General features: G+C 31.7%; 1 protein-coding gene across 1 annotated transcript in view; it reads right to left on the minus strand.

Annotated features, from left to right (window-relative positions):
- Positions 1-8,257: 8,257 nt before the first annotated feature.
- Positions 8,258-14,670, minus strand: part of LOC110695687 (lysosomal Pro-X carboxypeptidase-like) — a 98,056-nt gene continuing 91,643 nt past the window's right edge. Inside the window, exons 8-10 of the mRNA XM_021872921.1 lie at positions 12,775-12,854; positions 11,360-11,409; positions 8,258-8,743 (exon numbers count right to left, since the gene is read on the minus strand). Of these exons, the coding sequence (XP_021728613.1) occupies positions 8,598-8,743; positions 11,360-11,409; positions 12,775-12,854 (276 nt within the window). The 3' untranslated portion in view covers positions 8,258-8,597. The remainder of the gene's footprint in view (positions 8,744-11,359; positions 11,410-12,774; positions 12,855-14,670) is intronic.

Genomic DNA, 14,670 nt, shown 5'->3' on the forward strand with positions numbered 1-14,670 from the left:
AACAACTTGGATTAGGTTATTTTAGTTTATTTCAAGTAGGTTTTTTTTTTTTTTTTTTTTTTTTTTTTTCAATTCGATTTACTTTGTGATTGTTTTTACGTATTGGGTAGTTTCGGAATTCTATAATGACTTTCAAATTTTTTCAAAGGAATTGATTAAAGTTCAAGTAAACTAGTTTCTAGATATTTATGATTTTTTTTTTCTATCAACAAAAAATTAAATACTTAGAGTGATGATTTTACTCAAATTATTGAGTATGATCATTGTATACTGTTAATATAAACATGTAGTTGCTTCTTATATCCAAATCAAGCTTGGTTCAAGAGTAGTTAATCTAGTTATGCATGTACACTGCAACAAATAAAAATCAGTACATACGAGTAATATAAATAATTAAATTGGTCTTCATACAATACACTAGAAGATAAAATGCACCTATTGAAGGTCTAACTTAGAACATGGATAGGCTTGGAGTATTAATATTTATAGTGTAAATAAAATGTCGATAATGAATCTTATCACTGTTTATTCCTTAAAAAGCGCGATTTAGTTCTACTTATGATGAATGATTTGTTTAGATCTAACACAATTTTAATAAGTTAGGTGCAATGAATTGTTAGGTAAAGATTTGATTCAATTTTGCTCAATTTCAAACTAAGGTCATGTTCAGATTTTTCGTCAATTAGTTTATCTATCCATAATCATTATTTAATACAGAGTATTATGATTAATAAATAATCATATAACTTTTAATGTCTAAATCGACATTTAAATTAGTTTGAGTCGGTCCAGTTTAATTTAGTTGATTATTGGATATTTATTTTATATTTCTTCTAATAAAGTATATGAATACAGTAATAAAAGAAAAGTGGGTCTTTTTTTGCTCTGATCATTAGATTCATATCTGGATTTTGCTCATTTCCCAAGTTAAAAAGGCCACACCTGGTATTTGTATGACCAAAAATCATGAAACGGATCACCATTTTAGTCCACAGATTCCATTTAAAAAAACCCATTATTATAATTATAAAATAATTATTCAACAATCAACATTCAAAGCAATTAAAAAGATGAGACAAGAAAGATTAAATAATCATATCATGACCAGATTAATTATTAATAACAGGTAAAAGTTCCCAAGAATGATCGTATTATATGATTGGAGGTATAAAAACATTGGGAAATTCCAAAACACCCTAAAATTAAAATGATTTTAGGCATTATATCTGAATTGTAGATGCAGTGCAATGAAAGGGGTCCAATCAAAGAGAAGACCTGATCTGATAAATATTGTTAAGCGGTGGACCAAAAACAATGCACCCTACCAATCTCAAAATGTGTTTTGATACGGCATCTAATTATAAAGTTATAATCTTATAGCAACTCCAATGGTTGGGAAAAATGGAATAGCCTGCAAATATTAAAAATCTTAAACTAATAGTTACACCATTGTTGCACATCTTGTTGATTAGTTTTGGAAAGCAAATTAGCTTTGTAGAGCTAATTAGCTTGGAAAATATTTATTTGATAAAAAATATTATTAATTTAAAATAAATTAATTTACAACTAGCTTAACCATTGGAGCAACAAATAGCTTGAATTGTTATAGCTTAAGAAGATGATGTGGCATGTCAAGCATTACAGTCGTAAATTACTCCCTCTGTTTCATGTTAGTTCAATTTGGTGTCAGATATATTATCTTTCGAGATTTAACGATAAAAGCTAAAATCTTAGAATAGTACATAGAGTTTTCTTAAATGAAAAGTTAAATTCTTGTAATAGCACAAAAAAATTTCCATATAAATCACTCAATCAATTATAATAGTTTTAAAATATTATTCTCTTCATTTCATAATAGTTTTAAAATATTATTCTCTTCATTTCATAATATTAGTAATATACATCTTCATTTTGTAACTATTTTGCATTAATTTTAATGAATTTAACATGATATGCCCGCAACAATAATCGGGAGGGGAATGAAACCTAACCACCCAAAACTGATCCCGAATCCGGATTAGCCCAAAGGGTGAACCGGCTGGAACACCAAAAAAAAAAAGATATGAATCAATCATTTCTTTACACTCCGTAATTAAGAATTCATTTGTCATATAGAACAAAAAATTACATAATCATATAAAGTAAAGAATAAGGTTTCACTTAAGGTATTTTTTAACATATTCAAAGTTGACTCAAACACATTGAAATGATTATAGTCATCAAATTCAATCAAAAGTAAAAGAGGACCTTCACACCTCCCAAGTGGATTGGGTTCGATCCATCCTCTCATGTGATAGGGTGAGAGACCCTCGTATCTTACCGTATAAAATAAAAAAATAAAAAATAAAAAAGTAAAAATTGACATATAGTAATAAAAATTTTAAGTAAATGGAGGATTATGTTTAGAAGTTGATGGGTAATCAAATCAAAAACATTAAAATTGAGGTGGGTATTTGTTAAACTTGTTCAATATAGTTCTTTGTGCCGCAGGCAGAAAAGTAAAATAAAGATTTTTTTAATTTATTTTCCAAAAAGAAAAAAAAAAAAAGAAAAAGAAAAAAAAAAACAGGTTCTGAAAGAAAGATAGCAGTACTAGACAGACAGATAGAGAAGAGAGAGAAAATTAATAAAAATATATAAGTAAAAGAAGAAGGTGATGAAAGAGTAGTATAGTGTATGATTGAAAGAAAGGGTGACAATGCAAAGCTAAGGTTCACTGAATTTCCTGAAATATATTTGCATTTTGTAATTGGAGTTTGCACAAGCGGCACCTTTCTAAAATCTTTCTCGTTAGTCACGCCGTATCGTGTTTCACTTGCTTACTCTTTTTTTTCTTTACCCGCAAATAGTGACACATTTCGCTAACTTTGCTCCTCTATTTTATGATTTTATCTTTCCTCTTTTATCTTTGTTTTTCCAATTATTGTGCCCGACTCACCGGCCAAATATATTTTTGATCTTTACGGAGTCATAAGGGTAGCTGATGAGATACGATCTCAAAATTCTCTGAAATTAAAAGTACAGCTTTAATCATTCAAATTATTCTTTATCTGGGTGTAATAATATATGAAAAAAGTTTGTAAGAAGATGTGATTTCACTCAAATATTTAGGGTTAAAGTTTTTGTAAACACAATTAGTTAAAGTGAATCCCTACCTTAAAAAATGCTCTCTTGATTGGATTCAAAACTTAGATTAAGGCCCTAATCTTTAGAGCTACTCTGTTCTGCTATGTCCTGCCCTATTCTGCTCTGTTGAAATCTGCTCTGTCCTGCTCTGCTCCGCAATGTGTGGAAGCTTAGTCCTGCTCTGCTCTGCTGAAATCTGTTCTGTTCTGCTCTGCCCAAAAGCTCAAAAGAATAGGGCCTAAGTGAGCAAACACTTTGTTGATTTTCGAATAGTGTATCATTACAAAGTATATAATTGTTAAAGTAGTCGATCGTATATTCGTATACCATGCAAACTAGCTAGTCAAAGTTCTACAACTACTGTAACGGATGAAACTAAACTTACAAAATATTAGGTATGTAGATCAAACTATATTCTTCTAATGGAAAGGAATTATATTAAATAGGTAACTTGGAAGGTACATACTAGTTCTTACAACGCATGTTACTCTAGCTAATTCAATTCAATTTGACACTTTCATAGTTTCATACTTTCATAGTATCTATTGCACTTTCAGAGAGTGAGGGGTAGCTCAAGTGGTTAGAGCTTCCCTCCCGATACCAAGATATTTTGGGATCGATTCTCACCCCCACCCTTGTGGCTTTCTAAACACCAAAATCTATTGCACTTTCAAATGTTATTAAAACTTAAATCACATACTTATACAAGCCACCTATATGTAAGCCTGTAGTATCGTACCCATTCATCCTATTAAGATTGTCTCATACTTTGCAATTCTCAATTTTTATTTTTTTTAAGAGATGGTTCAATTATTATTGAAAGTAAATTTGATCTTTTTTTTACAAAAAATTAAATAAATAAATGTAACATGAGTCTTTAAAAATTAAGCACAAAAAATTATATCATACTTAAAATACAACATATACTTAATTATTAGTACAATCAAAATTAGAATATGGGGCAATTTTACTAGAACAAAGTAGTATCATATTCGTTTAATGATGTGAATGTGTTAGGGCTGAGCAAAACTACCTGAAAATCCCGATCCGTAACCGTTCCAAAAATTAGGATACCCGATCCGATAACCATAACGCTTCGTGTACCCGTTCCGATAATTTGTTTTTGGGTATGGTTATTAGGTATCATTTTAAAATTAACGGTTACCCGATCTGATCCGCTAAGCAATTTTTAGTTTTTTTTCCTACTTAAATCTATCTTTCCAAACTTTAAACTCTTACTTTAGTTTATAACCACTTTATAATATCAAGGAAAATTTGCCAATTGCATCCATTTAAAGTTGTATTTTGTAAATTGCAGTCAATAAAAAAAAAATCCAAATTGTAGCAAAACGTTCTTATAAATTATAAATTGCAACTCAATTCAACTTTTTCATCGATTTTCATATCGAAAAAAATTGCAAATGACTGCTAAAATCTTAATCGAACATTTTTCGACAAACAAATCGATGAAAAAATTGAATTAGGTTGCAATTTACAATTTATAACAACTTTTGGGTTGTAATTTGCATTTTTTTTAAATAGCTGCAATTTGCAAATTTTCCAAATATCAATGATTAGTAATATTATTAATAATTAGGTCAAGATCATGGAGATTATTGTTAATTAGTGTTAAATGATATTATAATAACTACGATATTTAGTTTAATTATCAGTATTGGATATCTTAGGGCCTGTTCTCTTACGTTGAAATTCAGTTCAGTTCAGCTCCGTTCAGTTCAGTTCAGTTCAGTTCAGCTCCTAATTTCTTTATCTTATAAAATATTCATTTCAGTTCAGTTCAGTTCAGCTCAGTTCAGTTCAATTCAGCTGAGTTCAGTCAATGAGAGCATGCCCTTATTGTGTATCCGAAAATCCGAGTACCTCAAGTTCGGTTACCTGAACTTATTGGTTTGATTTATGAATATCAGTTTTAGTGATACTGGTTATTAATTAGCCGAATCATTAGTACTAACGGTATGAGTACCCATCCCATGCTCACCCCTAGAAATGTGTAACTTCACCAAACGATAACATTATTATAAAAGTACGAATATTGGACCACCTTTTAGTCGAATTTTATGTTGCTAATCTCATGATCTGGTAATTAATTATATTGGTGGCCTATTAGCTATAGCTAGCGATCACTACTAGCAGCTAACAAGTTTCTAAGCCGCTAAACATGCAATCCGTTAGGCCATTACATCGTGCTCTATATAAGCTGCCAAACTCATATTAATTTATTTCATAATAATGTACTTGTAGCATATTATCCTAATTCAAAAAAAAAAAAAAAAGACATATTATATCTCCGTTACAGGTTATGTGCAACGATTTGACATAAAGTATAGAGGAAAAAACCATATTACTATCTCTGTTATAGGTTATCTGTAACAGAGGTAGTATTAATTTATGTATACTATCTATGTAAAAATGTAGCAACAAAAATTCAACCTTTTACCATGATATGTGAAAGTTTTTGTTTTTCCTCTTCGGCCTGTTCACATTTACTAAAATGAGCTGAGCTGAACTGATTAGAGCTGAATTGAACTGAACTGAGCTGAAATGAATATTTTATAAGAGAGAAAAATTAGGAGCTGAACTGAACTTAACTGATTGGAGCTGAACTAAATTGAAATTAGGTAAATGTGAACATGCCCTTATTTGGCTAAATTAGGATAAAAAATCCAATATAATCATAGTTACATGTTACAACGTGTGCATGCTAATTACCTCTAGCATACCTCCTTTCTAACATGTCAATCACAACCAAAAGACTCTAGGATTTAGAAAATAGATTCCACAAATCCACCTTTACTTCTTAAAGTATAAGGATACTTAAGATAAGTTTTGGTATGGCTTAATAAAGGATACTCAAGTTTAATTTTCAGCTAAAATAAGCTCTAATAAGTAAATTTAATTAAATTTAGATCAATTCAAATGAGAGAAAGTGATACAATAACCATAATATCAAGCTAAATTGAAATGAAGCCAACCTAAGATACCAAAATATAATTTCATTAGCTAGATTGCCACACTACTCAATAGTACCGACTACCGAGTAAAAACAATGTCACACTACCAATTATCATACAATAAAAGTCTACTAAATTGCATAAAACTTCAAACTAGTCAAAATATGTCAATTATCGAATATATATATATATATGTATATAAAATATATCAATTATCGAATATATATATATATATATATATATATATATGGAAGACTTTGTATATTTATTTAAATTTTATATTTAATGGGAGGGAGAATTTCTTTAATTTGCTTTCCATCGATTAGGATTTAGGACCATTATATGCAGGCGTACTCTATTGATGAGTTGGGCTATTGGGGTCCATGAAGAATAAATCCTGTGGATCAATTGGGGCCCAGTCAACCTTCCCAAAATTCGCCCACAACAATATTTCTGGTAAACTTGCCTTTTTCATACTAAACTCTGACCAAATTTCCTAATATACCCTTCATATTATCCCTAATTTGCTTACTAATATAAAATATGGATTATGAAATGCCTTAATTAAATTGGGTTAATCTCCAAATTTCACATGTGATTGTTATTTTAGTAATTTAACAATTATTGGACCGACTTGTCATGTGTTAATGTACCTTTTATACACTGTTAAAATTATGTGTTAATTTTCCAAAATTAGCAAAAACATGGAGATCCTTCTAATAAAAATTGCTGTGTTTATTTGGTAATGAAACAATAATTCAATTGCAGATTTAACAAACAAACTTCTTGTTTCTCCTAGATTATTTGACATTAAATTAGATCACATACAAATGGATGCCGACTAAATTAATTGAATAAATTAATAAGAGTGACACTTAATAAATGAGATGAATATATAATTAGATCATTCAACAAAAATTATTACGAAATTGGAGTATAAGCGTACTTGTCCAGGAGGTTATATGCTAAGAATAAATCTCAACTTCAAAATTTGATACTTCATAGGGACATGGATAACTCAAATACATGAATTAAAGTAACATTCTCTCAAACGAAATATTCAAATATATATATCCTTGATCCTTCTCTACGTGTTTTGAGCATTATGTTGATCGAGCTTGAGTGAATATTGAAAAGGTAGATTGCGATAGAACATGAAAATATAAGTGAAAACTACATAATATATAGGCTATGACAACAAGAATAATTCAAAGAAAAACTTTTTTTCAAGTTATAAATCGATGTTCTTCACCTTGAAATGTCCAAATCTACAAACTTTGATAAAAAGAAGTCAAAGTAAAACAACCGTTGGTGCACATAATACTATCTATGAAGTATTTTTTAAAACAATTCTTATGATCGATATATGGTGATTGAAATGCCATGGGTGACAACTTTACGAGTAAATTGAATAATTTGAAAAAGGAAAGTGCACAACTTTTACCGTCTTATGATACCAAGACCTTATCATACTAGTATTTGATACTTAAAAATGTGTACCATCATACAAATTAAAGCAAACTATCTGAAATTCTCAATTTCTCACACTTGGAAACCAAACAGAGTAATAGAATCTTGGTTGCACAAAATGGTGCGAAATTAGAATTTTTAAAGTCAAAAAGCGTGATTCAATTATATGAAGCCCATTTGAGAAATAATGGGCAAACTTAGCTTAAAAGGGACTAGTGGACCGACCTCGATCACTTGTCATATTCTTTGCCTAACTTTGAAAAATAAAAATTAGACTTTAATATATATAAATATAATTATAATGATTAATACTCATAATACGTATATAAATAAATTCTCCAAAGTTATTGCCAATTTGACAATGTTTACAAGTAATAAGACATACCTCCTAAGCGCCAACAAAATACGAATTCATTACGCTATCCTTATCTTCATATCTTCCATGCTTCTATTGTCTTTTTTCTATGGAATTTTGACATTGATCTAACATTGCATTCTTGTTGAAATGTATTTTCATTTGATTTTGACAATCGAGTATTGATATTTTTATGTAAACAAAATATCTCCTTTTCCCATCATTTTGTTTTTCTAATTATACAATATTTAATAGAGTAACAAGAAAAGCGACAACAAGAAGAATACAAATAGACATTAAATATATGTGGATATTTATTGATTAGCTTGAAAAGCTAATAAGATGTCGTGATATAATATATATGTACATTTGTAACAATTAGCTATTACGGAGTACCTCTTTTTAAACCTAGAAGAAAATAAGCTAGAAAGTACATATCTTTAATTAATTTCCCTATCTTGCATTATTGTTAATTCCATGAATATACAATTTTACATGGCATAACATAAGTGTTTACATAATAATCTGTTGTTGTTTATTTTTCTTTTTGAATTTTTGGGCATAAATCTTGAAGCATTAAAGATCAAAGAAAAGAGCACATGAAATAAGCCTTAAGTAATGAGAAAAATAAAAAATACGAGTACTACTTATACATAGTGTGTTTTTATACTTAATCAATTATGGATTAAATGGATATGATTAAAATCATAGTAATATTGAGAAAGCCACTTATTGATGTAGCCAATCTCCGTTTTCCTTACTTCTTTCAACCAATTTGGATCTTCCTTCGTCGAGAATCTCAAGTCCACGTGATGGGCACCTAATTTTATTATAAGAATACAAAATAATTAATTAAATGATTACAATATAATTAGCATGTATCGCTAGCCTCGAATCTTAACCATAAGTGTAACTTATAAAGTGATGCATGTTATGTACTCATAGGGTGTTTCAATTCACCTTATGAGAACTTATTGAAATTTAACTGAACTTAGGGCCTGTTCTCATTGACTGAAATTAGCTAAATTGAACTGAACTGAACTGAACTTATTAATTAGTGATTTTTAACTACGGATTAGTGATCTTTGATTATTTATTATTATACATATGTGTATATACAAATATACATATTAAAATATTTAAGAAAAATATACTATTATTATTATTATTATTTATTGATTATTATTATTATTATTATTATTATTATTTATTGATTATTATTATTATTATTATTATTATATTATTATTATTTATAGATTATTATTATTATTATTATTTAATTATCATTATTATTATTATTTTTATTATTTAATTATCATCATCATCATTATTATTATTATTATTATTACTATTATATCTCAAAAACAAAAGTCATACAACCTACAATAAATTAGTGGGAAGCCGAGATACAATCTGGGCCCCCACTCCTCTAGCTATAGCAAATCCTATCCTAGTGAAGATATGAGCTGCAGCACGAGCCCCAATGCTTGCGTCGTCGAGAACCTTTGAATCCGCTTTAGTAACGCAACAACCTCCTTCTCTAATTCCCCAAGCGAAGAAAAGGAGAAGGGAATGAAACCATATCCAATCGTCTGACATCGAGCTTCATACTTAACCCGCTTCCGATGAGCAGCATCAGCCACAACCCACCCAGGAATAAAGTCAGATAGCCCTGACTGTGTCAAAGGAGAAGACCCTGTCAAATCAACACAGACATCGCGACCACGATCCCATGAATAAAGTAACACATCCGTAGGTCTGAGGGCCTCGTCGTTCCCTCCAGCCAACCCAATGTCAACCTCCTTTCTCACTGAAATCCCAGAACGATAACAAACATCAACAAGGGTATCCCGAACAACATTATGCCGATGTTTAATACCCACAATACCAGCACAAGACACCGCGTGATCACCGAAAATATCTCCAGCAAAAACCCTCGAACAAGCAGAGCACGACGTCGAGACAGAGAACAATGGAACACCCAACCGATAGGACAACACACATCGATAAGTCTTAGCGTTCATCGTCTGACCCAACCCCGAAATAAAAACCGCTCGAAGCCAAGCTGAGGTGTGATCACCCTGCTGTGATTTCCATAATGCTGATTGTCGAGGAGTTAAAGAATAAGCAGATTCTGCAGAAGCGGTAATCTTTGTGAAATACATATCTGCCAATTTCTTCATGAGTTTAGGGGCAGCGACCTCACTAGGATTACTCAAAATGTCATACTCCACTGTTCCATTAAACAAACACAACGCATCCTCAAAGGCTCGTCCAAGACCAACAATGCCAGCAACAATGCCAGCAACAACGCATCCATTATTATTATTATTATTATTATTATTATTATTATTATTATTATTATTATTATTATTATTATTATTATTATCGTCGTTGTAATAAGAGCTTAAAAGAATGAAATTTGGCTTTATATCATTAGCAATATCATTACACATGAGCTGAACTGAACTGAATTTCAACGTATGAGAACAGACCCTTATTTAGTTGTAATTTGAATTTAGATAATTTTTATCATATCTTAATTTAACTAAGTGAAAATAAGGTGAACGGCCGTGCTAAAATTTTGTAACAAAATCACATGTCGATTAGTGTTATTAATAATTACGGTAATACTTTTGATTTTTATTATTTATCACGGAATACATATTATACATTTATGCGTAACATTAGGAGTTGTACTTGCTTGCTATGTGTTTCATGGTACTGCTAAGTGCTAATGCACAAGTTAATCATAATAATTTAATATATTTATATATGCAATTAAGTATTAAACTATTATTGATATTTGTATTGAAAAATTGATATTTGTATTGAAAAATTGATATTTGTAAAATGCACATGAAGAATGACTATATTAGTTCTTATTATTGCCCCATTTAACTTTTCACGGTCTTCAAGCCGTGTTTTAAAACGAATATATCTCCATTTTCATTCACGTAAAAATGAAACTTGATATAAAAAATATACAGACGAACACATCAAGATCACACATGATTATATTAGTTCTTATAGATCAATGACAATTGATGGTCAACGTTTTAAAAGTTTGACCCAAATAATAGCAATGGAGCAAAAAATTAGGGACGGATGGAGTATTGCACAATAACATTCAATTATTAATTTATTATAATATGTAGTCCTTTTGTCACATTCACATCTTAATTTTTTTTTAAAAGAAAAACAAGGCCAATTCATAACCCTTTTTAGTACTATGTATAACCAAAGTCCTTTTAATTTTCTTGTTTATATTTAATATTACGCACGGATTATAAAACATAAGTGATCTGAATTGGTCACGTCCCTTCACTTTATACAATTTCCATTTTAAAGAGCTAAAAGTCAACAAATTTACATCAAATTTAAATTTAAAAACATATTAAAATGGTTTAATGGTAATTAAGATGAAGTTACCAACCTTCTTTTGCAATAATGGCTACCAAACTGTTTGAGATACTCTTCAAAACTCTGCAATGACACAGAGAGACGTTAGAAATGGGATTATTATGTTTGGAGCAGAGAAGTAAATTTTAGTATTGGTGGAGTTGAGTGTTGGTTATTAAAAGGTATGTTTTAAGGTTGCTCCAATTTCAACCATTGAATCAAGAGTAGTAATAATTCTCTTCATTAGATGAAGAGTAAAATAGACATTTAAGATTCAAATTTTTATTAATGTGTATTGATACGTAAATACGTTAGACAGCTAGACCTGGTATTCTGGTAAGCCCGACTCATATTATGATAGAATAGTGTTAATTCTTTCTTTGTTTCTTTGAAATGCAACACAACTTTAAAACGTTTATATTTAGGAGTTGATAAGAGTAACATAGGTAAACAAGCAACTTTATCAAAATAATTTTAGCATCAGGAATAGAGAAGGGTTAGATATCATGTGTATAAATTATACGGAGTATTGATTAATTTGTCCATTTACAATACCTACGAAGTAATATTTTTCATAATGTACTTGTCATGAAAGTGTGTTACAAATAAAATAAAAAGGAATAAGTATTAGAAATTGGTTTATGAGACCTCTCTCTTCATATTTCTGGAGTCCAAAATTAAATTAAATTTACAATTAGGAGAAAAGTTGTATTTTATTAAACGTAGTACTTACCAATCTATACCAAAATTACCAATGTATTTAAAATATATTTCTAAATAGATATAGCCCATATAGGTGTCATGTGACACACTCTCAGTCTCTCACTCGTCTATACATACTTGCTCACTAAGGGTTTGTTCACATTTACTGAGTTAAGTTGAGCTGAGTTGAACCGAATTGATTGGAGCTGAACTGAACTGAATATTTTATGAGAGAAGTAAATTAAGAGCTGAACTAATTGAAGCTGAACTAAAATTAAGCTAAATTGAATAGGCCTTAAAGGCTTAAATGCGATTACATTTAGATAAGATAAGTTAAAATAAATTATGATAAATATAATCTTTTGAACTCGAGTTTATAATATTTGTTGTTGTGGCTGAGGATTTTTATGGAGACTTGTAAGCATAAAGAATTTATTATCTTAAAAATGAATATAAAAGGTTGTGCTACAAATAATCCAGGTTATGTTATTAATTAGAGGTTGAAGTTTTATACTTGGCTCCCTGTAATTTTTTATTCAAGATTCACTATTCTCTTAAAAATTAAATTTTAACAACTGAAAATATATTGAGTCCGAGGCAACACTCGATTTAAAAACAAATTAATTTTATTAATAAGGTTAACTGAAGATGGAACTAATAAAGCTAGATATTTCAGAATGTCAAGAATAAGATGAAGTGTATGAGTAATGAGTAATGAGTAATGATAGAGCGAAAAAAGGGACGTACCCTCCACCACTCCATGGGTCTCTGATGCCATTAAAAAACAGGATGTTGCTGCCGTACCTTCTTAACACCCTGTGTATATCCTGTTTCCAATAATGTTTTCATTCATTCGTTCATTATTATTATTATTAAAATGTTATACGGAGTACTTGTATATCATATAGCATACTAATAATGACAAATTTTATATAGTCATAATAATGACTTATAAATAGAGGTGACGACGTATAAGGACCTGGTGTATAACAATGTTAAATAGATCACTTTTTAAATTTTGGAAATTCAATTATAAATTCCTCCATATTATAGTTAATGATACCGTACAAGGTTGCATACATTTGTATGGTGCATGTCTGAAACTTTGTTTAGAGACGGACTATACATATTGTTTCGGGGTTTTTTGATGTGTCCTGCGGGAGAGTTACAATTCCAAGAATGCCCTTCGACGCCTGTGCCTGCAAAATCACGAAGACTCCTGGGGGTAGGAGCTCCGCCTCCGACGATCAAGTTAGTAAAGATATGGGAGGTAGAATGCACGTAATGTAGAAGTTACTTCTCGCGTAATGGGAGAATTCTGCAATTAATATTGCTCGGGGTAAGTGTTTTTCTTTTTGAGGAGTATTCAATGTGAACCACAAATGTTCCAACCCCCATTAATGAGGGTCCTTCCACTATTTATAGTGGGGAAGGGATGGTTCCCCTTTTAGGGTTTAGAGGACACGTGTCAGCAGAGGATTGGAGCCCTGCTGACCAACGGCTGGATGCCACGTGTCACTAGGCCATTGGGCCACGTGTTTAGGGTATTTTTACCCCAAATATTTGCCCCTCACTGGTGCTGACGTGGCAGGGTGCCACGTGGCGCCGGTGAAAGTTTTTTTTTTTTTTTTTTTTTTTTTTTTTCAACTCTTCAGATTCCTTTTGAAGGATGGAAAAGCAGAAGGCGAAGAGTCACGACTTTTCACCTTCTGGGACAAATTCTATAAATAGGAGAAGATGTCCCTCGAGCTCTCATTTACAAACTTTGCCAAATTTCTGAAGATTTGAGAGCAGCCGGCAATTTGAGAGTTGAGAGCATTCGGAGTTGAGATTCGTTGAGAGCAACCGGTCTACAGACCGTCTGGGTCGTTGCAAGCTAGCCAAAGGTTTTCGAGAGGGTAATCAGAGAAACCCAGCCGGATTTTGAACCGCCTGCGTCTTCGTAAGCATCCCAGAGAATTTCCAGATTTTCTACTAGGTACCGTCTCTATTCTTTCTAGCTTTTTCATGTATTTCCGTTTGAGTCTTTTACTCGCATTTTTGTTCATTGGTCCCATAAGTAGATGGACCCCTTATACCCATACCCGGAACCTAGCTGTGAACTCAGCCGGTTTATTAGTACGGCTGAGTCTAGAACTGGGTCTGCCGCCTCTGTTCTTTGGGACAACCCTTTTTCAACACCCATATCGACCGACTCTGTGTCTGTGCAGGACACAATGGCCAGAATCCGGTGTACTGCCAGAGATCCCAACTACAGAAGTGGGAGCTCAGATGAGCAGCCGCCTGAGGTCCCAGCTTCAGGCGGTGAAGTAGAGCATGGAGAGGTAGAGCAGAGAGGCTCACCCGGGGGCGCTCCTAGCACCCCGGGTGATAGCATTTTAAACGAAGAGAGTGCTCCCCTCCAGGAGACCAGAGACCAGGTAGGCTCTGATAAGGAGGTCTCCAACTCCCCAGCCGGCTCTGATGCCGGTCACGTTCAAAGTAGCAGTAGCAGCTACTTAACCGAATCTGAGGATAGCGAGGAGGCGGAGAGGCCTTCTTGGGATAATAGGAACGATCCTCTCATGATCGCCGTCTCCTCCAAGGACCGCAAGCTCATGCGGGCTGCGCTGCCAGATTTTATCAAACGGCGGCCGCTGGGTG

Source organism: Chenopodium quinoa, unplaced genomic scaffold, assembly GCF_001683475.1.
Source record: "Chenopodium quinoa cultivar QQ74 unplaced genomic scaffold, ASM168347v1, whole genome shotgun sequence".
Lineage (NCBI taxonomy): Eukaryota > Viridiplantae > Streptophyta > Magnoliopsida > Caryophyllales > Amaranthaceae > Chenopodium > Chenopodium quinoa.